General features: G+C 34.2%; 3 protein-coding genes across 5 annotated transcripts; all 3 read left to right on the top strand.

Moving 5' to 3' along the window:
* The first annotated feature begins 2,261 nt into the window (after positions 1 to 2,261).
* LOC146956548 (small nuclear ribonucleoprotein SmD1b-like) lies at positions 2,262 to 6,175 on the top strand. Its single transcript, XM_085729399.1, has 4 exons — positions 2,262 to 2,398; positions 2,498 to 2,574; positions 5,614 to 5,805; positions 5,895 to 6,175. Exons 1-4 carry the CDS (start codon positions 2,385 to 2,387, stop codon positions 5,954 to 5,956), a joined length of 345 nt encoding a protein of 114 aa, XP_085585525.1. The 5' UTR covers positions 2,262 to 2,384; the 3' UTR covers positions 5,957 to 6,175.
* Positions 6,176 to 13,291: 7,116 nt separating this feature from the next.
* LOC146956547 (uncharacterized) lies at positions 13,292 to 16,072 on the top strand. The gene is made up of 2 exons (XM_085749458.1): positions 13,292 to 13,612; positions 15,944 to 16,072. The coding sequence occupies exons 1-2, from the start codon at positions 13,292 to 13,294 to the stop codon at positions 16,070 to 16,072; spliced, it is 450 nt and encodes a 149-aa protein (XP_085605584.1).
* A 2,463-nt stretch (positions 16,073 to 18,535) lies between these two features.
* LOC146956546 (F-box protein At2g27310-like) lies at positions 18,536 to 22,195 on the top strand. 3 transcript variants are annotated; one of them, XM_085729389.1, is made up of 3 exons: positions 18,536 to 18,648; positions 18,828 to 18,873; positions 20,988 to 22,195. In XM_085729389.1, exon 3 carries the CDS (start codon positions 21,002 to 21,004, stop codon positions 22,121 to 22,123), a length of 1,122 nt encoding a protein of 373 aa, XP_085585515.1. In that variant the 5' UTR covers positions 18,536 to 18,648; positions 18,828 to 18,873; positions 20,988 to 21,001; the 3' UTR covers positions 22,124 to 22,195. The 3 variants fall into 3 exon arrangements, with proteins under 3 accessions (XP_085585515.1, XP_085585519.1, XP_085585512.1); XM_085729393.1 differs by having other exon boundaries at positions 18,547 to 18,648; positions 20,992 to 22,195; XM_085729386.1 differs by lacking the exon at positions 18,536 to 18,648 and having other exon boundaries at positions 18,708 to 18,873.
* Positions 22,196 to 23,948: the final 1,753 nt, after the last annotated feature.

The raw sequence follows: 23,948 nt of genomic DNA, 5'->3' as shown, positions 1-23,948 counted from the left end.
TTACTTTGATGTTTATGTTTGGCTTTACAAGGAGTATGGTTTTTTGTTATTTTTATTGTTACTTAAGGAGTATGGTTTTTTTTTTTTGTGGACAGGGTTTGAACCCGGACCTTATATATATTATGCATTATCTCTACCAAATAAGTTAAGCTCACGAGGAACAAGGAGTATGGTTTGTTTTTGGTAGTGACCGGGGTTTGAATCTCGGACCTTGCATATTTTATGCATTGTTCCAACCAGATGAGCTAAACTCACGAGGACAGCATGGTTTGATGTAACCTGAAGTATCTCTTTCCACTTTTTATACACATGGATTGTTTTATATAAATCAAATATATGTTTACTATATATATATATATATATATATATATATATATATATATATATATTAAATCCTTTAATAATCTCTCGATGTCTGCATCATATATTTTTGACATAAGTAAAGTAAAGGCATTTCTTTTAGAAAAAAATTTGGTGGACACCTCATTAGATGGATACACCTTGAGAGAGAGAAAACATAAGAGAAAATAATGTGATGGATCTATGGATGGATGAATGATAAGATAGTAAGAGATAAAATGAAACGTTGAATTGGTGCCGAAGAATAAAGGTCGCAATCATAGCATTGTTGTTTCTTTTACAATAAAAAATAGTATGGATGCATGTTCAAATATATTGGCTAAACCACATTTTGGTTCTTTTTTTTGTAGGTACAAATACATGTTGGTTCCTTAATTAGGTGCTTTTTAGGTTTCAAGTTGATACGCTACATTTTAAAAGTTCTAAGTTGATCCCCATGTTACTAATGTTACAATAAGACAATCCTTTTAGTCAAATTTCCGTCTAAAACACCTACGTAACTAACAAAGACGAACACACATATATAACTTTCAGGAGTGCCACATGATATGTTTTAGACAACGCTAACTTAAAATTTGATAGGAATTCCAAATTGATGTTGATGCCGACATCAGTAATATAAAGGACCAATTTACAACTTTTTAAACGCAGAGGATCAACGAAAAACTTAAAATAAACGTAAAGTTTCAAACATGCAATTTAATCAAATATATAAATGAAAAAAAAATTTAGTGCTACCTTCTCTTATTAAAGAATAACACCCACAATATTTTCTTTTATTGTCTTAAGGGGTTCCATATCATTCACTCCTCCCATAGTAAAACTTATGCCATGACTAACAAATTCATGATTTGTAATGATACACCTATACTAATTATAATTAATTTATTCATTAATGATTGATATTACTCATTTTACATTTGAAAAGAATTGCTTCATCTAGAGGAGTCAAATCTCTCTCCCAAATTCTATTCTCCTAATAATCTTCCATTGTCATATTCACCCAAAGCCAACATCAACTTTTTCATGTGAATCAATTTAAGTACCTCTTTTTTCTAAGACCGTTTTCAATGAGAGGGTCGTAAACATTTAAGACTTGATACCTATTAGGTATCTCCATTGGAGTGAATTTTTTTTTTGGGGTCCTATAAGACCCGGGATCTCACTTAAGACCGGGTAATTTCAATAATTTCATCCTTACCAGTGCAAATATGAGCAGTAAAGTGATCAATTATCCTATTCTCTGTCCCCGATGCAATTTTTTTAAACTACAAATCAAAATTTTAAAGACTATATATTGACCCTCTGGATGGTATCTCTTCAAAAGAAAAAAAATGTAAAGTTTCTCTGGGTCGAAAACAACTCGATGGTATGGTCTTCCTCAAAATATGTTCAAAATTATATTGATGCTGCCTTTAATTTGACCAACAAATCGGGTTTCAGTTGCATTATTCAAGATTGAAAAGGTCGTGTTATCATCACTGCGATGTAGAGCTCTCACATCCATCTTGATGCCACGCTCCGTGGAGTTTGTTTTGCGCGGGAAATTTGTTATAAAAATTGTATTTTGGAAAGTAATTACAAGAATTCCATTCTAGGTTTTGAAAATTTACTAATGTTGCTCAGTTATCCCCAATCTTTTTGTCATGAGTGTTGTACTACTCCAAATTTGGCTTTTGTTGGTTTTAGTTTGTTTTTTCCAATACTTGTTTAATATTTTATAAAAATACTAAATTTACTTAAGTAAATCAAATTTACTTAAGTAAATCAAATTTAATTAGACTTATAAGATAGTATTTTGTATGTCATGTAAAAATATCTTATCTTTTTTTTATAAATCTAAAAAGAAGTAACATAGGAGGAGGTATACATAAGGGCAATACCAAAACGGTGTCGTACTCGGAGAGCCTAAAACAAAACACTTGTGCAAGAGCGACTAGCGTCACTACTGACCCCCCCCCCCCCCCTCCCTTCGTGGTTGTTGAAGTCGAGAACCGGTGCTCATCTTCCGCCCCATCGCCGCCATGAAGCTCGTCAGGTCTATCTTTTCCCTCTCCATTTCTATCAACTTCTTATTTTCACTCTCTCTGTTGATTTTTTTTTGAAGCTGACAGTGTTTCTTTGATAATCGGAACAGGTTTCTGATGAAATTGAACAACGAAACCGTATCGATCGAGCTCAAGAACGGTACAATTGTTCATGGCACCATTACAGGTTCGTCCTAACCCTTTCTTCTTCCTCTTTACTGTCATTATACATATATACTGTTCACGCCGTTAAACCCTAAAACCCCTTTGCGCTCAAAGATTTCTCATTTATCAATAATTGCGTTTATCATCATAACCTTTAATCAGCATTGAATTTTCTAAACCCGTTAAACCCTTCTTGAATTTTAAATATATATATATATATATATATATATATATATATATATATATATATATATATATATATATATATATATATATTTAAATAGGTGCTTACTTTGAATATGGTTAAGTATCATTTGCAAACTGATAGTTTAAGTGCTGAGGGTTAAGATCCATTTTATGCTTTGTAATTTATAGTTTCTTATATTTTGTACTACAATCAAGCTATCTGATTATATCGTTGTTGCTGTTGATTCTTGTATGTACACATTCCTGTTGTGCAACAACGAATAGCTGATTACACTGTCATTTTTCTAAGGGTGTGTTTGCGAGTTGGATTTTGGAGTGCCAAGTCTATATTTTAATTTATATTTCATATTTTAAAAAAATTGAAAGAACAACTTGATACATGACCATATAATATGATGTTGTTCTGTTAATTTTTTTGAAATATCATATCATAATAGACTTGGTCATCCAAAGTCATCCCCTCCAAAAACCAACTCACAAATACACTCTAAGGCTCTGTTTGCGAGTTCAGAGGGGAGGGGAAGGGAGAGTTTGGGGAGAGAAGATTAGGGGAAAAATAGAGAAATCTTCCATGTTTTTTGTGCGTGTTTATGTAGAGAATGATAAATGAATGTTTATAATTAATATATTGTTAATGTAGAGAGTATTATAACAGCATAGATTAGGTTTGAAGAATTTATCTAAACCCTCTTTCAATACAATTTTTGAGGGGATTTTATGTTATGAAGAAAAACAAACCCTCTATTCAAGTTGGGGTTGGGGGGGGGGGGGGCTATCCTTTCTTCCATTTTCCTTTCCTCCTTCCTTTTATCCAAAGCTTTCCTCTCCCCTTACAAACAGTGTCCAAGAGAGAAATGGAAATTATGATATCATGATATTTCCCTCTTCCTAATTCAATGGATGTATATCATGATGTTAGAAGTAAATTTGCTACCATATAATAAGATTGTATTCATTTATGTTTTCTCTTCAACTCTTCTGCTCAAGTCTTTTGCTTTGTTTTCTTTTTGATAAACTTTTGTTTTCTGTCACAATGATGATGATGATGATGATAATGTTTAATGTAAAATAGAAGTTAATTGTTGCCACTCACTTAAGTTCAGGCTTGGAATAGTCCAATGGTGTTTGTTCCCTATTACATACAATTTGGCAAGATACATATTAGAGAAGTGCTATGTTCAATCTCTCTCACACACTCTCCTAGTAAAACACTCACTCAACAATCAAGCCACATCGCCTATTTTTTAAAACCATTTATCGGTTCCACAGGTGTCTAAAATTTTGATTTCAGTATCACGCTAGCCTTTTGTTGTTTGCCCTTTCTTCTTCTAACATTCTATGAAGCAAAGCTCGAGGCTGCGACTCACGATTTGTGGTAGTGAACGAAAATGGGTTTAGTATTTTTGATAGTTGAGTTAACAAGAGAGAGCTTGAATGGGAAAAGAAGAGGATGGTAGTGAGATGGTGACTTACCAATGTAAAAGAGATACAGTTGGATTGCCATGACGATATGTGTTTTCTTAATTTGTTGGTTGGTTCTTTAATTGTTTTTTTTTTTTTTTTAAACTATTGTTTGATTTCTCTAATTTTATTTATTTTAAAGTTCAAGGAAGACTTGTTAAGATTCTGAAAGTAAAAACACATTAAAACATATTCTAAAACTGTAAAAATTCAATTCAGATATTTAATGAAAAAAATTAATTTGAATGGAAAATACCATGTTTCATAGAGCAATCCATTATGCAGGGGAAAGGGTGGTGGGTGAGGTTGAGGGATAGTGGTGGACTGGTGACGGTGGTTTGCAGTTTCAGAGAGATAATGGGATGAGGGGAAAAGGTTGAACCAGTTGCCAATTACATGGTCTAAGAAAGTGGTTGGCGTGGCTTTATGATTGCAAGTGTGTTCAAGAGAGAGTGTCAGAGCGATTGACATTAGCATCGCTCTACATATTAAACTCTGGAGTTTAAGCGTTTCTTGGGTTGCAAATGTATCTCTTTTATATGTTATATAGAAGTAAGTAGAATCCAGCCTTGTTGTTTTTGGACAATTGGACTGAAGGAGTATGCTTAATAATCTTAATTTAGAATTACCAGTTGTTGATCCCCATATCAGCCTATGCATTTTACCTAAGAGAAGTATTATATATTCCGAAACAATCTCACGAATTGCAAGAAAAGGATAGGTGTTGTTTTAAAGATGCAGCGTGTAGTTATGCTTTGATGGAAATCATGCATTGAAAAAATATCAAAACGAGCCAGTCAAATCATTCATACATTTCCCGTTTTCGTGATTTTAGTTTTCGTAACATTCAGCAATGTCCTTTTACCTAATCTAAGCCATTTTTTTAGAAACACACCAATCTCATCCCCAGCTTCTTATTAAACCTCACACAGCTTAAGCTTTTGAATTTTCTATTCAACACACCTGGATTTAGTTTTACTTTGTTAGGTAAATAGAATTTTATAAGTTATATATTATGTTTGTTATCTTATCTTTGTTCGTGCTAAAGTTTGTGATGTGTTGGGCTCAGGTGTTACCAGCTTCATGAATTGTTAGTCAACAGTTGAACGCAATTACTTTCTTTTATGGAGGCTTATAAGAATTGAATCATGCATTATAATTTTGCATGTCTTATACTGCTTGCTTATAATCCAAATATAATACTAGTCAAGCACCAGGGATTTTCCTTGACAGTTAATAGTAAAACCATACTGGCTGGCAGATGTTGCAAAGTTTCTAAATATATAGCTTTCCATTTAATATATCTAAGTCTTTTAATTTTGGGACGAGATCATCTGTGTTTTGAAGCTATAGTTGTGTTGTTCCTGAGTCTTGACTTGTTGCTATGCTACAGGTGTTGATATCAGCATGAACACACATTTGAAAACAGTTAAACTAACACTGAAGGGGAAAAACCCAGTGACTCTGGATCATCTCAGTGTGAGGGGTAACAACATTCGTTATTATATCCTTCCTGACAGCTTGAATCTTGAGACTTTGCTGGTTGAAGAGGCACCTAGGGTCAAGCCTAAGAAGCCAACTGCTGGTACTTTACATTATCTGACTTGCTGCAATTTTTATTCTGGTTGGCTGCCATCTGGTTTTTGGTTTTCAACGTTTTAATTTCATTTTCAGGGAAGCCTTTGGGGCGTGGGCGCGGTCGAGGGCGTGGACGTGGTCGTGGCCGCGGTCGTTGAATTGCATATTCAGAATTTTTGTGCCATATGGTTGTGTTGGGAGGAATTTATGAGTGGTCTTGTGGACATCTAAAGAGTGTTCTTGCTGAATAGTTATGTTGGCTTTGCTTACATTGCCATTATATTTGAACAAGTGCTTTCAAGTTCTTTTGTATAATTCCTTTCTGAGTTCTTTAACTGAGTACTACTTTGTTGACTTATAAAGGATACCTAACACCACTCAAGTCTCAACTAAAGTCTGCATATATGTTTTTATCATCTTAACTAAGGGAAATGGATCTTATAATCAATTAGGATGAGTTTTGTTACACTGCATGATAAAAATTGCAGGGCAAGAGAAATGCTAGCAACACTATGTTTTTAACCATCTTTCTTACACTCCCTCTTGTATTGGCTATATTTTTTTTTTGAAACAGCAAATATTATTACTACGAATGCGTGCAAGGCGCACCAAAAACATTTGCGAGAACAGCCGAAAAGGCAAGAGCAACATACCATTAAGGTGTTGTATATAGACAAAACGGCCGATAAAAATCACCAAAACTCCCAAAAAAACTGCCCCTATAGGCACTGCCTAAAAAACCAGCACAAACAATAGCCCATTCCAAGCTAAAATTACATGATGCTAATGTATCCCTGAGAACAACCACCAAAAACAAGGTATCAGACCAAAAAGACACCTAAAACATGGACTACCCACGCATACAATTGCATCACCGCCAGCAGCAAAAAACAGACATCACCAGGGAGGACAAAGAGCACCGAAATAGCCAAAAGGGAGAAACACACCAGCAGGCTGATACCAAATAACGCCCTCCACAAGAACAGCTGCTGTGATAACAGCAAACCCAAAAACCTGAACAACCGCAGTAGCAGCCAAACCGCGCCGACCACATCACCAAAACACAACAGCAGGCTGATACAAAAAACGGCCTCCACAAAAACAGCTGCTGTGAAAACAACAGTCCCAAAAATCTGAAAAGAAAAGAAGAAGAAAAAAAAACACAGCAGCAGCCACACCGCGCTGATCACAACACCGAGACTCAACTGCAACCACAGCAACAATTACGATAACCGCAAAAGGCAATCTTTAGGATTCCACGACCATTCAAAGAACAAACACGGCGGCATATTGATCATGTACATTGACCAACGCCAGGATAACACTTTAATCTCCTCAACCAATTCATCAACACATCTGACACCGTTGTTAAAAAATTTATTGTTAAAATAATTGTAGGTCCTAACACTTTATGTGAGACTCATTTTCAAAGTGTAGGACTCATTGATTATATCAATGAAAGAGTGAGTGTTATACAGAGTGTTGAAAGAGATTGTACTCCTCTGAAACTATTGCACCCATGTTTTGCTATGAAATCTAGATCTTTTGGAAGTTTATATCCGAACGGCATAAATTTTCAAGTTTATATTCATTTGTAAAATGTGAATGACATAATCCATCTCCAAAAATAACCTAGGTACTGTGTATTAGCAAAAGTCTAGCTATTAGTAGTTGGCCCCTGGTTGTCCCTGTTTGTTTAGTTCATTATTGTAAAAGTCATAGTTGTCTCATAATCTGTTCAATTTTAAAGAGTGCTAGCTTATTACAGGATGATTGAAAGAGTGTCATTTGTCACCCTTATAGTCTCATGACAATGGTAGGTGATGGTTATGTGTTACTATAAGACTATAATCACTCATTGTTTAAGCCAGTTGGATTAGACTGATAATTGAGCTACAAACGGCGCTAGTTTCATTGAAATTTATATTGTTGGGTAGTCTGCATCAAAAGATAATTGTATTAAAGAAAGTTAAATTTAGACTGGTTGGTGTCAAATCTTTTTATAATTAAATAAATGAGCAAAGCTGGATCATGTTCGTTTTGCAGGTTATACTCCTTTGTTACTTATTGTTTACTCCTTTGAAGACTTTATTTTTTTTATAATTAAATGAGTTAAGCTAGATCTTTTTTTGACTTGCTGGTTTTACTCCTTTGAATGAAGACAGCACAGATAATTAGTGCTTTGGTAGCTTATGAAAACAAAGGCAAAAGTAATTAGCAAGAAGCTAGAAAAATGAAAGGCAACTACAAATGCATAATGAGCACGCTGGTTGGCATGGCCAGAAGCATTTCCCTTGTTAAAAAATAATGTGCAACAATTTAATGGATAAGAATCGCAGACACATCTATTTTTTACCGTACACTTTAGTCCTTGTTTTGTTGAAATAACCATATGCATAATCCTCTCATTTCCACAATTCACTTTTAATCATCTTAAATTTTAGGGTTAATACGTTTTTACCCCCCTGTAATATAGGCGAGTTCCGGTTTTCCCCCTGTAAAAAAGATTCTTTCGATTCCAACCTTGTAATATAAAGATTCCGTCGAAAACCCCCCCGGTCGAATATTGGACCCCCCAGCTGATGACGTGGCGTGACGTGGCGCGCTGAGTCACCCTTTTCTGCTGACGTGGCGTGCTGACTGTATAATTAATTTTATTTTTTATTTTTTTTATAGGGTACACGTGGCATTTGTCATTTTTTTAAGTCTTTACCCCCTGTAATTTAGGCGAGTTCCAGTTTTTCCCCCTGTAAAAATTTTAAAAATAAAAAATAAAATATGGAAAATTTTAAAAAATAATTATTTTTTAAAAAAAATTCTGGAAAATTAATAAAAATTGAAAATAAAAAAATTGTTCAGTCTTCAGGTTTATTTTCTCTTTTATGTTGTTTATTCCTTTGATGATGTCTAACTAATTCCTTTATGATTAGGTCATAAATGATTTTGTTCTAACTCATGACCATGAAAGTTATTATAGTTTATTCAGTATAAATTGTACGTAATGCTTTTTTGATTCTTACCCAATATAATTGATTTTAGGGAATTATAATTAGAGAAAAGGGCTTTGAGTTATGGGATTGATCTGAGCTGTTTTTTTAATTGTCGTAAACCGATTAACAATCATATGATTTAGGTGCAGATTACTAATAAGTGATGAATAGATGATACGAAAGACCTAATCATTTCTCTAATCATATTTCAAAACCAATTTTATTCTTCAGTAATTTATTTATTATTGCAAAAAAACATGTTTTCCTAAGGCAACCCCCCATTAACATACATCCTGAATATTGACGAAATTTTTCAGGGTATGCTTTTTTCTGGGTATTTTTTTATTAATATTGATGAAGATGATGAAGGTGATAAGAGAATAAGATGAAGAAAGGAAAAAATATCGGGTAGTTATAGTGCACTATTACTTACAATAGACGTCTAAAATGCAACGGTTTATGTTTTATCAAATAGATTCCAGTTATTGATCCAGATTTTTAAAATTTTAAATATTTTCCAGTTTTTTTATTTCGCAAAAAAATCTAAACATTTTTTATTTTGAAAATTAAATTCCAGTATTTTTAAATATCTTCTAAATTTCAAAAAAAATCCGAACTTTTTTCCAATTTTTTTAATTTCGAAAAAAAATCTAAATGTCTTTTCTGCTTTTTTATTTTATTTTTCGAAAAAAATAGTCTGATTTTTTGTTATTTTTAAAATTTAAAAAAAATCAATCTTTTATTTTTTTAAAAAAATAATCTGATTTTTTGTTGTTTTTAAAAGATTTTCAGTTTTTAATTTTTATTATTAAAATGATTTAATGATGTGGTATGTATATACACACATGTCATGCGATTTTTTTTTTTTTCCAGATTTTTAATTTTTTAAAATTTTTTCAGTATTTTTTTCATTATTTTCAATTTTTATTAATTTTCCAGCATTTTTTTTTAAAAATAATTATTTTTTTAAAATTTTCCAGATTTTATTTTTTATTTTTAAAATTTTTACAGGGGGAAAACTGGAACTCGCCTAAATTACAGGGGGTAAAGTCATAAACAAATGACAAATGCCACGTATACCCTATAAAAAAAAATAAAAAATAAAAATAATTATACAGTCAGCACGCCACGTCAGCAGAAAAGGGTGACTCAATGCGCCACGTCATCAGCTGGGGGGGTCCAATATTCGACCAGGGGGTTTTCGACGGAATCTTTATATTACAAGGTTGGAATCGAAAGAATCTTTTTTACAGGGGGGAAAACCGGAACTCGCCTATATTACAGGGGGGTAAAAACGTATTAACTCTAAATTTTATTCTCACTAATTTTTATGGAATCATCACATCTTAAAATTTTATTCTCACTCATTTTTATGGAATTACCACAACTTCTTCATCTCATATTTCTATAGTTTTATGGAATTGATAGTAAACTATGACGAGTTTTATGAAATAGTTTATCGAGTTTTATGAGACTCCCTATATATATTTTTTTTTTGAGAAATAACTTACTGCAAAACCAAGTTTAGAAATTACATAATATTAATTAAAAAAAATGATTGATGTATTATATAATCTAAAACTTGAGTTTTACGAAATGTATTAAAATTCAATTTTTCGTTTGGCGGTGTATATAAAAACATATTGTAAAATAAGAGGAGGCAATCATTGGGGTATTTCAAAGAAAAAGGTGAATATGAGATTTTTGTCTATTTTAGTTTTTGTTAGAGTGGGAGGGTTAGGTGTACAAGTATGAAAAAAGGCTGTGTAGCAGCATTAAAGATATGAGAAATGAGAAATGCTAACGAGTTTTCTGAGTATTCTTTAAGACTTTTAAATAATATTTTTTTATGAAAATTTGTATAATCGTGTTATAAATTAAAATATTTAATTTTTTGTATACAATAATTTCTAATTTTAAAATCCTTAAAGAATGCACTAGAAGCCCTCGTTAGCAAACAACTAGTATTTTTGCAATCAATCCAAGCTTGTACCAGTGCCCCGGTGCACTGGTTAAGAAAGTTAAAAGGAAAAGTTTTAAATTAAAAATGTCACTTTTTATACTTTTATAACCTTGAATGCACAAGTTTCAATGTAATATTACTACATTTGGCTTCCTTAACCAGTGCCCCGGGGCACTGGTTAACATTTTCCTATAAAAAAAACCCTAACCTTGTGCATTCATTAGCTGGGTGATTTTTCTCATCTAAAATTAATGATTAATTCAGATGTATGCATGCGAGTAGGGATGGGAATAGGCTAGGCCGGCCTACAGGTCTAGCCTAGCCTACGACAGGCCAGATCAGATCAGACTTTTTTCTTAAATAGAGAAGGCCTAGACTTTTTTTTAAGCCTATTTAGCTTAAAAGGTCAGGTCACATGCCTCTCAAAAGGCCTCTTAAGCCTATTAGGCCGGCCTATTTAAGTAATATGAATAATATTATTTATTATTATATTATATTTTGTACTTTGAATTAAAATATAAATTTGTAGATTTTTTCAATAATTTAAGCTTTATTAGTATACATTAATTTTTTGAATATATAAATGTATTATTATAAACTTGAATAGAAATATGATACAATATATAGTGGATTTCCCTAATACCTCCTGTTGATTATCAAAAGAGATATTAATCTAATTGAACTATTAGTTCGCTAGTCCATTTAAACTTAGATTACATTGCTTACTTATAGATGTTCATAAAATATAGGCTTTCAAACAGGCTAACAGATAATATCAAGCTTTCAGAAGGCCAGACTCATGCCTAAAAGGTAGACCTATGACAGGCCGCAGACCAGACTCAAGCTTTAAAAAAATATGGCAGGCCAGACTTAGACCTTGCAAAGCCTAGCTCGACCTAACCTATTCCCGTCCCTACATGCGAGAAAATATTGAATACGCGTTGCCCAAATTTGTTAGGTTGAATAAGACGGGAGTATTTTAATTTCAACACATTTATTTAGGTATTTTAGTTGACTTGTTCTTTCTTTAAATGAGGCCAAAATTTTCCAACCATCATAATGGAAACACAAAAGCACGTGACATATACCACCCCATGTCTCAACAAAATTAAAACTAGCTTAACTAGTAGCAAGAAATAAATAAAACACACTCTAATATGAGATGTAAAACTTGACAAATAAAAAATGAGATTTGTCAAAAAAAAAAACTTGACAAAAAAAATGAGATGTAAAAATAAAATTATGTTACGCATTGTAACGAACTAGGGAAATGCTAACGGGCGGACTCTGGAGTGAGGTGGTATATGTCACGTGCTTTTGTGTTTCCATTTTAAGGAAATTCGTATTTAATGCATTAGAAATTGTAATAGTTAACTTTTTAAATGAATATTTTTTTTCCTCAAAAAAATGAATATTTTTTAAAATTTAACATCCTTAAAGAGTGGCAAGACCCTATAAACTATAATTACATATCGGAAATTGATGTTTGTCGCGAGAGAATATCTCACGACAAAATCACGAGTGCCTAATCACATATTATATAATTTATATTTGACTTAATAGCAGTTTTGGCCCCCTATGTTTACAGAAGTTGCGATTTTGGCCCTCTAACTAAAATAATTCGATTTTGGACCCCTATGTTTTGCCCCCTTTGCACTTTTGGCCCCCTAGGCCAATTTTGACCAAGTCAATGCTGACGCGGCGCCACGTGTGTAATTTTCAAGCTTTCAAGCTTTTTAAGCTTATTACATCCTAAAACTATTTCTAATCCTATCCGATTACATAAGCTATACTAGTGGCTCCAGCTCTAACTCCAGCCACTGATGGAGAGGAAAGAGGTTGGGAGGAAAGAAGATGGCGGGGAAGAAGAAATGATGTTGGTGGGGAGACAGAGGGGGCACAGGTGCCTCTAGGGAACAAGAGACCATGATGGTCAACATGACACCTAGGAAAACCAACCTCAGATTCAGACTGACCCCTACCCTATTGGCCGATCATATGACCCCTGATGGATTTCCAAAGAGGCCTATTTCTATGAAAGGCCAACGATGGAAACACATCGTTGTAGAAGAGGAGAAGAGAAGAAAGTGTGAAATTTTTTGAGAAAATGAACCATATTTATAGGGGAGGGGGGATAAAAAACGTGTGGGAGGCCATAATTACAGTCAAAAAACGTGTAAAAACACATTTTTACACGTTGTCCACCGCCCAAAACGTTTGAAAAACGTTTTCTTTGTGGTGCAGACCACCGGCCAAAAGCTTCTGGTGCAATCCAGAATATATAATCCGGAATGCACATACATTTCAGATTATATATTCCGGAAAGATACGATCATGGGGTGAACCAAAGGAGAACTTGGGACTGTGTATGGTGATGGTTGGTTCGGATTTTAAAATCCGGATTGCTTCAACATTGGATTCTTTTGTGTGTCCCACATTGCACCGACAATTTTCGTGGTCCACAACGCCCATATACCTCTATGAATAGGGGTCACTGTTTTCATTACAAGTAAACTACAACGCTCAGATACCTCGGCAACATGGAATTCCCTAGCTTTGATCTGAACACCAAGCTAGCGGCAGTCTACTACAACGGTGGAACACCACCCAATCTGTTTAGGATTCGCGACGATGTCACCCTCTCCGGGCTGAAGGATGAGCTGGATCAAATCAACCGTCAACTCAACCACAGAGACACGAGGAGGGTGGTCGGTGTTGAATATCGATGTCCATTGTCCGACTCAACCGGATCTCTACGCTTCAGCCGGATGAAACTCACAAACGACGGCGACGTGAGAACCATGTTCTCTGTCTTTGGTCAGCACAGCGCTAGAGGACCGATCGAGTTGGACGCTTCGTTGGTTAGATCTACTGAACAAATTCTGAATAAAAAAATTACACATGTGGCGCCACGTCAGCATTGACTTGGTCAAAATTGGCCTAGGGGGCCAAAAGTGCAAAGGAGGCAAAACATAGGGGACCAAAATCAAATTATTTTAGTTAGGAGACCAAAATCGCAACTTCTTGAAACATAGGAGGCCAAAACTGCTATTAAGCCTTTATATTTCATAAATTACACCCATTGACCTCGCATGTTTTCTCATATTTTATTGGCCAATTACTTTTCGGGAATGATTCGCAATATAATCCTTCTAGATGAATAGCACTACTCTTACATATCATGTTCATTTAGGAAATCAAATATTAATAATAAGAAGGGGTAATAAAACTATGTATATCTTGAAATCATGATTAATTGATTTGATGCTCTAATTTGAATATATGCTATGACCTTGATATTTTTCTTGACATTGTGCTTTTTTATGAGAATAAAGCGACAGATAGAGTTCTCATTTTATTTTTTTTTTTATCTTGTGAGAGTTTCTTCTTCTAAGGAGACGGAATCTGCCATACGAAAAGCAAGTTTGTCTACGGTTCAGGACAGGTTTCAGAAGTGCAATAATCAACAAACCTGATTTCTATGGTGAATATACATTTAGATCATGAGAACATTTGGCAAATGAACCAGGAAGATGTTTCGTAAGATTTTGGTCACTAGATGTCGGTCAAAAAAAGACATAATAGGCATAAGCACTTGACCAGTGCATCTCAACCGAATCAGGAGAAAAAAAAATCTTGAAGATACGAAAGAAAAAAGCATGAGGTAAATGCAAGTATATTTATTAATAATGATAAGGTCATCCTAGATAAATATTAGAGTTTTACTTTTCCCACCCTACTGTCTTCTCGCGCGCCCAGCAAAAATTCCAAAAATACTCCTGGTCTGGATTACATATTCCGAACCAGATTGTTAGTGTTTCCGGATTATAAAATCTGGACAAATACAATATGAATAATTTGTGTCTTTCTTTGATGTCAAGGGTCTCTGTTGACTGTTATACGACCCCCGCATAAGCTGAAATGCAATTGCAGGGGTCGTATGAGCGGTCAACAGTGACCATGACACCACAAACACTCCTAAAACCTACCTAAAAAACTAAATTTTTTTGAAGAAAATGTATGAAAGGAGGTGAAGAAGAATGAAGGAAAATGTTATCCAAGCCTTTTTATAGCCTAAAACAAGTCCTAGGTCATTTAGAAGTCAAAGAAAACGTGTTTTTCATTCAAAACCGTCCAAAAAACGCTTTAAAACTCCACTAACCGGCCAAAGCTTTGGTGAAACGTCACCGGCCAAATTGTTACTGAGTGGTTCTGGATTTTATAATCCGGAATGCATGAAGTATTTCCGGATTATATAGTCCGAACTGCACCAGAATAACATAAATGATGAATCTTTTGGGAAGGTGGTTCGAAGAGGAGCTTTTGAACTCGATCCTGCCAGCCTGCCAACTGACATGTTACGATCTGCAGGCCGACATGATCGAGTTCATAAGAACCTCTTCTTTGGAGTTAGATCTGCAACACAATGAAGAAAGGCAAGGTGTTTTCAAGAGGATTTCTTTGAGTTAGATCCTGCTGCCTTGCCAAATGACATATTCATCTAGCAGGCAGCAAGATCTAACTCATAGAAACCTCTTGATATTTTTGAGTTATCTATCTATCAAGGATGCATCAAGGACTATCTATATATTTTTGACAGCATGCTGAGGATCTTCATCATGCCGTTATATAGAGATCTATATATTTAAAACAGCATGAGAAAGATCCTCAACTTGATGACAAAAATTTGCATGGTTTGCTTTGGTGTGTTTATGTGTTTTGCTGGTATTGAAGATCAAAACCGGAGAGGGTGTATTTATAGAGGTCCTTGGATGTTGTGGACCACATAAACTCTTAGTGCAATGTGGTCCATACAAAAGAATCCTATGCTGAGCCATTCCGGATTTCGTTTTTCGGAATACACTTACGCCCTATGTTTTTTTGGATATAGTCATCCGAAAAGCATATATTTGGTTAATTTATCGATTAAATAAACATCTTTGTCGTAAATTAAAACATAATAAAACACGCAATTAAATTCAACAACAGATAACTAACACGCAATTAAAACATAATGCAACAACTTAATTCAACAACACATAACTAACACGCAATTAAAACAACATGCAACACGCGATTAATTAAAACATAACACATTATCACGGATCATCTAAACTAACTTCTTCCTCCTCTGGTCCCTCAAGCAGAGCCCTGATCTCTTCGTAATTCCTGGGCCGGTGCAAACTTTTCAGAATTTGTTCAGTAGATCTAACCAACGAAGCGTCCAACTCGATCGGTCCTCTAGCGCTGTGCTGACCAAAGACAGAGAACATGGTTCTCACGTCGCCGTCGTTTGTGAGTTTCATCCGGCTGAAGCGTAGAGATCCGGCTGAGTCGGACAATGGACATCGATATTCAACACCGACCACCCTCCTCGTGTCTCTGTGGTTGAGTTGACGGTTGATTTGATCCAGCTCATCCTTCAGCCCAGAGAGGGTGACATCGTCGCAAATCCTAAACATATGGGGTGGTGTTCCACCGTTGTAGTAGACTGCTGTAGCTTGGTGTTCGGATCAAAGCTAGGGAATTCCATGTTGCCGAGGTATCTTGGCGTTGTAGTTTACTTGTAATGAAAACAGGGACCCCTATTTATAGAGGTATATGGGCGTTGTGGACCACGAAAATTGTCGGTGCAATGTGGGACACACAAAAGAATCCAATGCTGAAGCAATCTGGATTTTAAAATCCAAACCAACCATCACCATACACAGTCCCAAGTTCTCCTTTGGTTCACCCCATGATCGTATCTTTCCGGAATATATAATCTGGAATGTATGTGCATTCCGGATTATATATTCTGGATTGCACTAGAAGCTTTTGGCCGGTGGTCTGCACCACAAAGAAAACGTTTTTCAAACGTTTTGGGCGGTGGCCAACGTGTAAAAACGTGTTTTTACACGTTTTTTGACTGTAATTATGGCCTCCCACACGTTTTTTATCCCCCTCCCCTATAAATATGGTTCATTTTCTCAAAAAATTTCACACTTTCTTCTCTTCTCCTCTTCTACAACGATGTGTTTCCATCGTTGGCCTTTCATAGAAAGAGGCCTCTTTGGAAATCCATCAGGGGTCATATGATCGGCCAATAGGGTAGGGGTCAGTCTGAATCTGAGGTTGGTTTTCCTGGGTGTCATGTTGACCATCATGGTCTCTTTTTCCCTAGAGACACTTGTGCCCCCTCTGTCTCCCCACCAACATCATTTCTTCTTCCCCACCATCTTCTTTCCTCCCACCCTCTTTCCTCTCTATCAGTGGCTGGAGTTAGAGCTGGAGCCACTAGTATAGCTTATGTAATAGGGTAGGATTAGAAATAGTTTTAGGATGTAATAAGCTTAAAAAGCTTGAAAGCTTGAAAATTATTGTAATGTATTGTTCATATATTAATAAAATGATTTCTTTTTATGCTTATGTCTTTTTATTTCTGTTTATTATTTTTATTCGCTTGTTATTTTATTTTTACTTCTGGTAAAACATTATTCCGGAATTTAAAATCCGGAAACATCTGCAAAATTCTAACAATGTAATCCGGAACAGGGGCAAAATTGAAAAAAAATAGGGCGCACGAGGAAATGCATAGGGTGGAAAAAGTAATACTCTAAATATTATAGGAGTGGTGGTTCATGTGTTGCATAAAAAATTGTGATGGGGTGATGGGTCCACATCAAAGCCCGGTGGGTTTAAAGAAACCGACAATTTGCAAGTCTACGGAGTGGAAATTAACTCTAAAATTAGGGCTCGAAATAAATTAAGAGGTAAAAATCTTTGGTTTAAGTTTGATCAAAGACAAGTAAAAAAGCATGGGGAGTTAGTTACTTTAGTCCCAGAATGGGAAATGAGTAGTCACTTTAGTCCCTGAATACAGATAAATTGCAAAATAGTCCCTGAATGTAGACTCAGTTGGCAATTTCAGAGACTAAAGTGACGAACAGAGAATATATTCAGGGACTAAATTGACTAACGGAGTCTGCATTCAGGGACTAAATTGACCAACAGAGTCTACATTTAGGGACTATTTTGCAATTTATCTGCATTCAGGGACTAAAGTGACGATTCTTTTCCTATTCAGGGACTAAAGTGACTAATCTCCCAAAAGTGTGACGGGAAGGTTAATTTTATCAAAGACATATTTTTATATACTTTAAAAACTAACTTGAATTCTCATATACTTTTTTTGGACATAATAATTTGAAGATTAATTTTTGTTTTACAATATTTTTTTTATAATTTAAAGATAACTTTTTTTTAGGGAATAATTTAAAGATAACTTAACACTTATTATTTTGCTCAAATTTAAATAAAATGAAGAGTTGAACCATGAAAATATAAAACAACTTTTTTTTTTTGTTAAAATATAAAACAACTTTAAACTAACATTCAAATATTGTGGAGTTATGTGACAAAACAGTATTTTTTATTTTTTTTATTTTGTTGTATTAATCCTCTGATTTTAAGGAAAAAAGAGCTCTAATAATTTAGAATTTAGTTAGAAAATTAATAAAATCTAATAAATAGTTGTTTCATTTAGGAATAAGCAGAACAATTTATCTTTTCCTCAAGTTCATTAATCATTTCATTGAGCAGAATCACTTGGTTCAAAATAGTGAATTTTCGTTACATATCAAAGTACAATTATTTTATGATTAGTTGAGCTTGAGCATATCCTTTAAATCCTAAAATAAAATGATAGTATAGTATCAGATTATTTGTCTCTTTCTGACAATACTGTAGATATTTTCTCAAAAAATCTTGTGATAAAGAGGGGCTTGGTCGTGTCAAAATATGATAGGTGGAGACCATAAAAAGGGTTGAGTTCACTTCAGAAACAAACTGCCTCGTGTTCATGATTCGTGTCTTTCTAAGATTGAGAACCACAATCAGACAAACAAAGTAGAACAAAGTACCAACACCTTTCTTCCTAAACTTAACTATATAGATTGTGACCCTTAACCCAATCTTTTTAGATTATTGTTTTTTTCTTTATATTCACTCTTCTGGGTTGTCTTCAAAATCATTTTATTTTCTCTTCTTTCACTTCCTCTGCTTCTTATGTTCCTGTTTTGGCTTATTCTGTTTCAGACAGTTTTCTTGTGTTGTTGATCATTAAGCGGGTGTTATATTTAAGGTAAGTAACTACAACTCACAATTTTTTTCTCTGTCTTTTGTTACAATTTTGACTTGCTAAATTTGACAATATAGTGTTCATGTTCCATATATGTTTGGTTTTTCTCAATCTTGTTTAGGTTTATTGGTCAATTTGTGATGTTGTTGTAATAGGGTATTATGCTACTAGCATGTATAAAGGGTTTAGAGTTATTTGAATTTATCAACCGACACTAGTACTTATGAAATTGTTTGGTAGATGTTATGGCATATATGTAAGCTGTATTCAGCTTATTTTCATAAAATCTCCAAGATAACTTAGCTTACAGGAAAACAATTTGACATTTTTACAAAGAAAGTCAAACCCTTACCACCGAGTTTACATCTAATTTGACTTACTTTATGTTTTGTTATAAATATAACTTATACTTAAACGTTGATATGAAAATTGCATATGCTATACTTGTTTAATTAAGCTGCTTATCCAAACATGGTCATAATGTATGTTGAGCTATGATTAAATTGTAACTTACACATAAGTTGATAACTTTTTTTAAAAGTACAACTTGATGAAATTCAAAATTTCTGGGAAACTGAAAGTCAGTGGTGAATTTTCTTTAATTCCAGCCACGGATCTAGGCATAGTGGATTGGGGGCAACTGCCCCTAGTACTCGTCTGGTTATATTTGTTAAGCGTTTGATATTTTAATGTTTGCCACCTCTTAAAATAATAGATTTCCACCATTAAATAGAAATTTATACCATAAAAAAGAGTTTCGCTCATGAATTTTATAAAATCATATGTGTAAATGCATTTGATATGAAATTTTGAATAATTTCCACCAACTTTTTAAATATAAAGACACGTAAAGAACAATTTTAACTTGTAGATGTTGACGAGTCTTTAATTTTTCTAATATATAATAGGATAGTGATTATAATCTCGAGTATTTTGCTCAATTATAATGATGTTATTACTATATAATTTTTGCATTGCTAAAAAATTTCTATAAATATTTATCATATAAAATCTTGCCCCCGTCCGTCAATGTCTAATTCTAAGTGGTGAGTTTGTAGGAAACTATTAGTATTTAATGTAATAAGTTGGATGTATTAGTATTCGCTCATAATTTTTTTTTGGATGTATTCGATAGTTTTACACCTAATTTCATTTTTGACTTGTTTTCAAACACAAAATCAATAAATCAATTTCAATGGTATTGACCTTTCAACTCAGGCAGGCCCTAGGCCACTCCTTAGAGTTATTGATTGAATGTGCCCATGATGTATGAAGTTGAGTAAAATGTTTTGGTTCTCCTTTGAAATCTTATTATCTGATGCCTTTAGTAGGACCTGCCATCAATTAAATGTTGTTGTAAATGTATAGTCATGAACATGAAACTGATGCAACTGCTTACTGAACTTTTTTTTAGGGGAGCTTGCTGAACTTGTTGTTAAGATATGAATTGAGTTATATACAGTGAAGAGTAATATATGAAAGATATGAAATTTTTTATGGAAAAATAGCAAACTTTAATAGGTTCATTGATTTTTGTAAAAACGACACCTAAAAATGAACGGAGAGAGTAATTCAACACTGTCATTTGTCTTCACTGTATTACTTAGACTACATCTTAGATGCACAAGAACAGGTTCAAAATAAACTCACGACTTTACTAGTCAATTTAGACACATGCATAGCACATTTCTGGTGTATTTGTAATTGCAGTATCTATCACTGTTCATTTATCTTGACTGATCTGTGGTATTGGAGCGTCTACATGATATATTATTTGTCATTGGCAATAACAATATTTTTGGTTTTTAGAATGCTCGCATTTATTTTGAATTCAACCTTTAAGTCTGCAACTCATTTGTTTGGATTACCGAAATTTCATGAATTTTTATTGAAACTATGCAAAGTTTTGGTGGTTCTGATAAACTAACTTGCTCGTGTGAGTCCTTGAGGGCTCTGTTCTGGCGCACTAGTCTTAACATAATTGTGCATTCCATGATAGCAAAACATTTTATGCCCCATTATCGTTTAATGTGTGAAAATCTCTATTTTAATTTGTTATCTTGTATTCTAAAGAATGCATGTTCTAATTTTTTTTTTAATCTGTTATTTTTTGACAGCCAGGATTGTTACTATGTCAATCGCACCGATTGATAGCATGAACTCATTAAGTAGTGATCTCTTCTACGACATATTACGACGACTTGATGGCCCTGCATTGGCTAGTTTAGCTTGTACATGTGCAGCATTTTGTTCCATCTCAAAAGAAGAGTGTTTATGGGAAAATGTATGTGCATCCATGTGGCCTTCAACCAATAGGGAGGATGTCAAAAGTTTAATAGCATCCATTGGCGGTTTCAGAAAATTCTACGCTGATTGTTTTCCTCTTATTGTAAACAAGGAGGTCGGAGAGTATCAGTGGAACAACCATCTTGAGTACCCTGATGATTGGACTGAAGCCGAATATTACGGAGATACAAATGAATTTGAAAGCATCACCCCATCAGATTTTGTATCCATCGTAGACATTAGGTTTAAGGAGAAACCAATCTGCTCCAAAGTTCTATCTGGAATTCCAAATGCAAACGACAACGGTGGTTGGTTCTACAACTGTCCTTTTCGTATCGATCTTCTCACTTACGCTGATAGAGATGATAACAATGACGGGGAGGTGACCCTTTCTGTCTCCGACGGTCTTCCACCGATTACATCAATGGAAAGGGAAAGGAAAGACGGGAAACTATGGCACGAGCTTCGTGACGGTCTCCTTCTTAGTTGGATATTAGTAAACAAGAAAATAAAGCAAGCGGCTAATCTTGCTAGCTGGAGTCCTCTTGACGGTCAAAGACATTGGCCAACGGATAAAGACTTTGTCATCCGATTCGGATCGGTTCTACCGGCTAAAGACATTCTTCCTTCTCAAGTAGTTCAATGTATCCTTGCTATGAAGTTTAGAGTGGTTCACATCGAAGAAGAGGGGTTTGAAACTACACTAAAATTAACAGAACTTAGCATGCAGTTGGAAGACATGGAAGGTGCTCATGTTAATGGAAAAAACAGTTTGCATATTCTTAAAGAAGCACTTAGCTGCAGAAGGAGCAAGAATTATAGTGAAGTTATTGAATCTTGTCATATGTACTCAAAAGTGCAAAATGAGTTAAAAGAGGAGAAGATGAGAAGTGAAAGTAGGTTGGATACAATTTGTATTTTAAGTGGCATTGCTGCTTTTATGACATTCTGGTACTATGTTTTGTGAAATAATTGTAGGATTTTGAGGACTCCTTTTTGTAAGATAAAATTCCTAATAAAAAGTAAGTAGTTGATGAAAGTTTCACTGGTTTGAGATTTGAAATTCTCTTGGTATGAAACTTTTGCAAATTGACTTTATCAGCAGCCAGTATTACAAATATGTTTGACTGTTTTCTCCATCAGTTAAAGAATTACAAAGATCATGCAGGGACTAATGTGATTGGAAAAAGCTCAAGTTCCACCGAGAATAAATGTAAAACATGAATAGAGATGTAATATAGTTATCAAAGCCAATCATGTTGGGTGTGAGGGAATAAATTGAAAAAAACTCAAGTCCCACATGCCTGAATAAGTTTATAAAAAGTGATACTCTTCACCTTACAATCCGATTTTGTTAAGATAAGTCAAATACAATATAAAAGTGATTGCTCATCCAACCCCCAAAACTGCGGGCTCTTATCCGAAGCTAGCTTTCGGCAATGTATGTTTAGATAAACAATAATGCTATGTGTAACGAAGGAATGGATAGCGAATGAGTTCACGAGACGGTTGGCAAATTTTAGTGGCTTTGGCTTCCTTGTTTTCCGCCATCCCACCGTGTTTTCTGCTAGGCACTGCATTCGGGAGGATTCCTCTTGCGAAATATAGCAATGCTCTTAGATAAAATATACTATCAGAAGCTAGCTTTCGGCAGTGCATTTTGACAGATATGAGCATATAAGGAGGGGAGATGAACAATCACCTAATATAGACACTTATTATTGTATCAACGCATATCGATTTGGGACACATATCATTTATTTTCATGCACCAAGCTCAATAATCCTAGACGTGAGAGAGTGTATTGAGAAATATTTAAGTTCCACATAACAAAAATAGAATTGAAAATGAGTTTATTAAAAGTGACACTCTCACATTATAAACCAATTTTGTAAAGATAAACTAAATCAAAAATATAAAAATCTACTAATTGTATCCCATATATTCCATCCATAACAAAGTATAAACAAAACATTCATTCTAGTTACACCCCTTGAACATAAAGTTACAGCCCAATTTGATGAAAATGTCTTTCAACTCTTTTTAAATTTTCAACCTTACCCTCTCATATTTCTTCCTCACATTCATCTTCTTTTCGAACCCATATTGTCATGCTCATTTTTTGTGTTCAAGTTTTCTCCTAAGTTTTTAGTGTTTTATATTTCAATGTTAATATATGCATCAGATAGTGAGGAATGTGGATCTGTTAGACTATTAGGTAACTGTGTAATTGTGATGACAATGGTATTCACCATAGTTGTTATTGGTGTCACCGTCATAATTACCAAGAACATGGAACGTAAAATTGAATCATGATGTGAAATTGGAAAATATTTTGAAGATCAATTTAGTAGATCAAACGCGCCCAACTTAGTCACCTTTTACCTTCATATTACAATTTTTTTCCTTCGTTGGCTTAGGTGAATTCAATGGTTTGAAATTCACGTACATTGAAAACATTTCTCTATATATTATAAAATATATTTTATTTTTATATTTTGTAATTTACATTGTAGTAAAATATATTTTATCTCCACACTTGTTGTTTCTTTGTTTCCAGATACTCCACAACACACAACAAAATAAAGCCTCATCTTCCTTAGATAAATCTTGTAATGCTTTGAAGATAATATTCTTGCTACCCATATCTAGTTGTATCAAAATAAAAATAGAAGAAAAGAAAGGCAACATACTTCAAACATTTAAGCTACTTGGACATTGAAAAAATAAATGAAGTGTATCCTCACTGTCCACCATGCACAATATACGATTCATAGGACACATTTGACTTC

This window comes from Medicago sativa, chromosome 1, assembly GCF_051527215.1.
Source record: "Medicago sativa cultivar Bolivia chromosome 1, Bolivia_mono, whole genome shotgun sequence".
In the NCBI taxonomy this organism is placed as follows: Eukaryota; Viridiplantae; Streptophyta; class Magnoliopsida; order Fabales; family Fabaceae; genus Medicago; species Medicago sativa.
The sequence above is the reverse complement of the archived record's forward strand: the minus strand, read 5'-3'. Positions and strand labels throughout refer to the sequence as shown.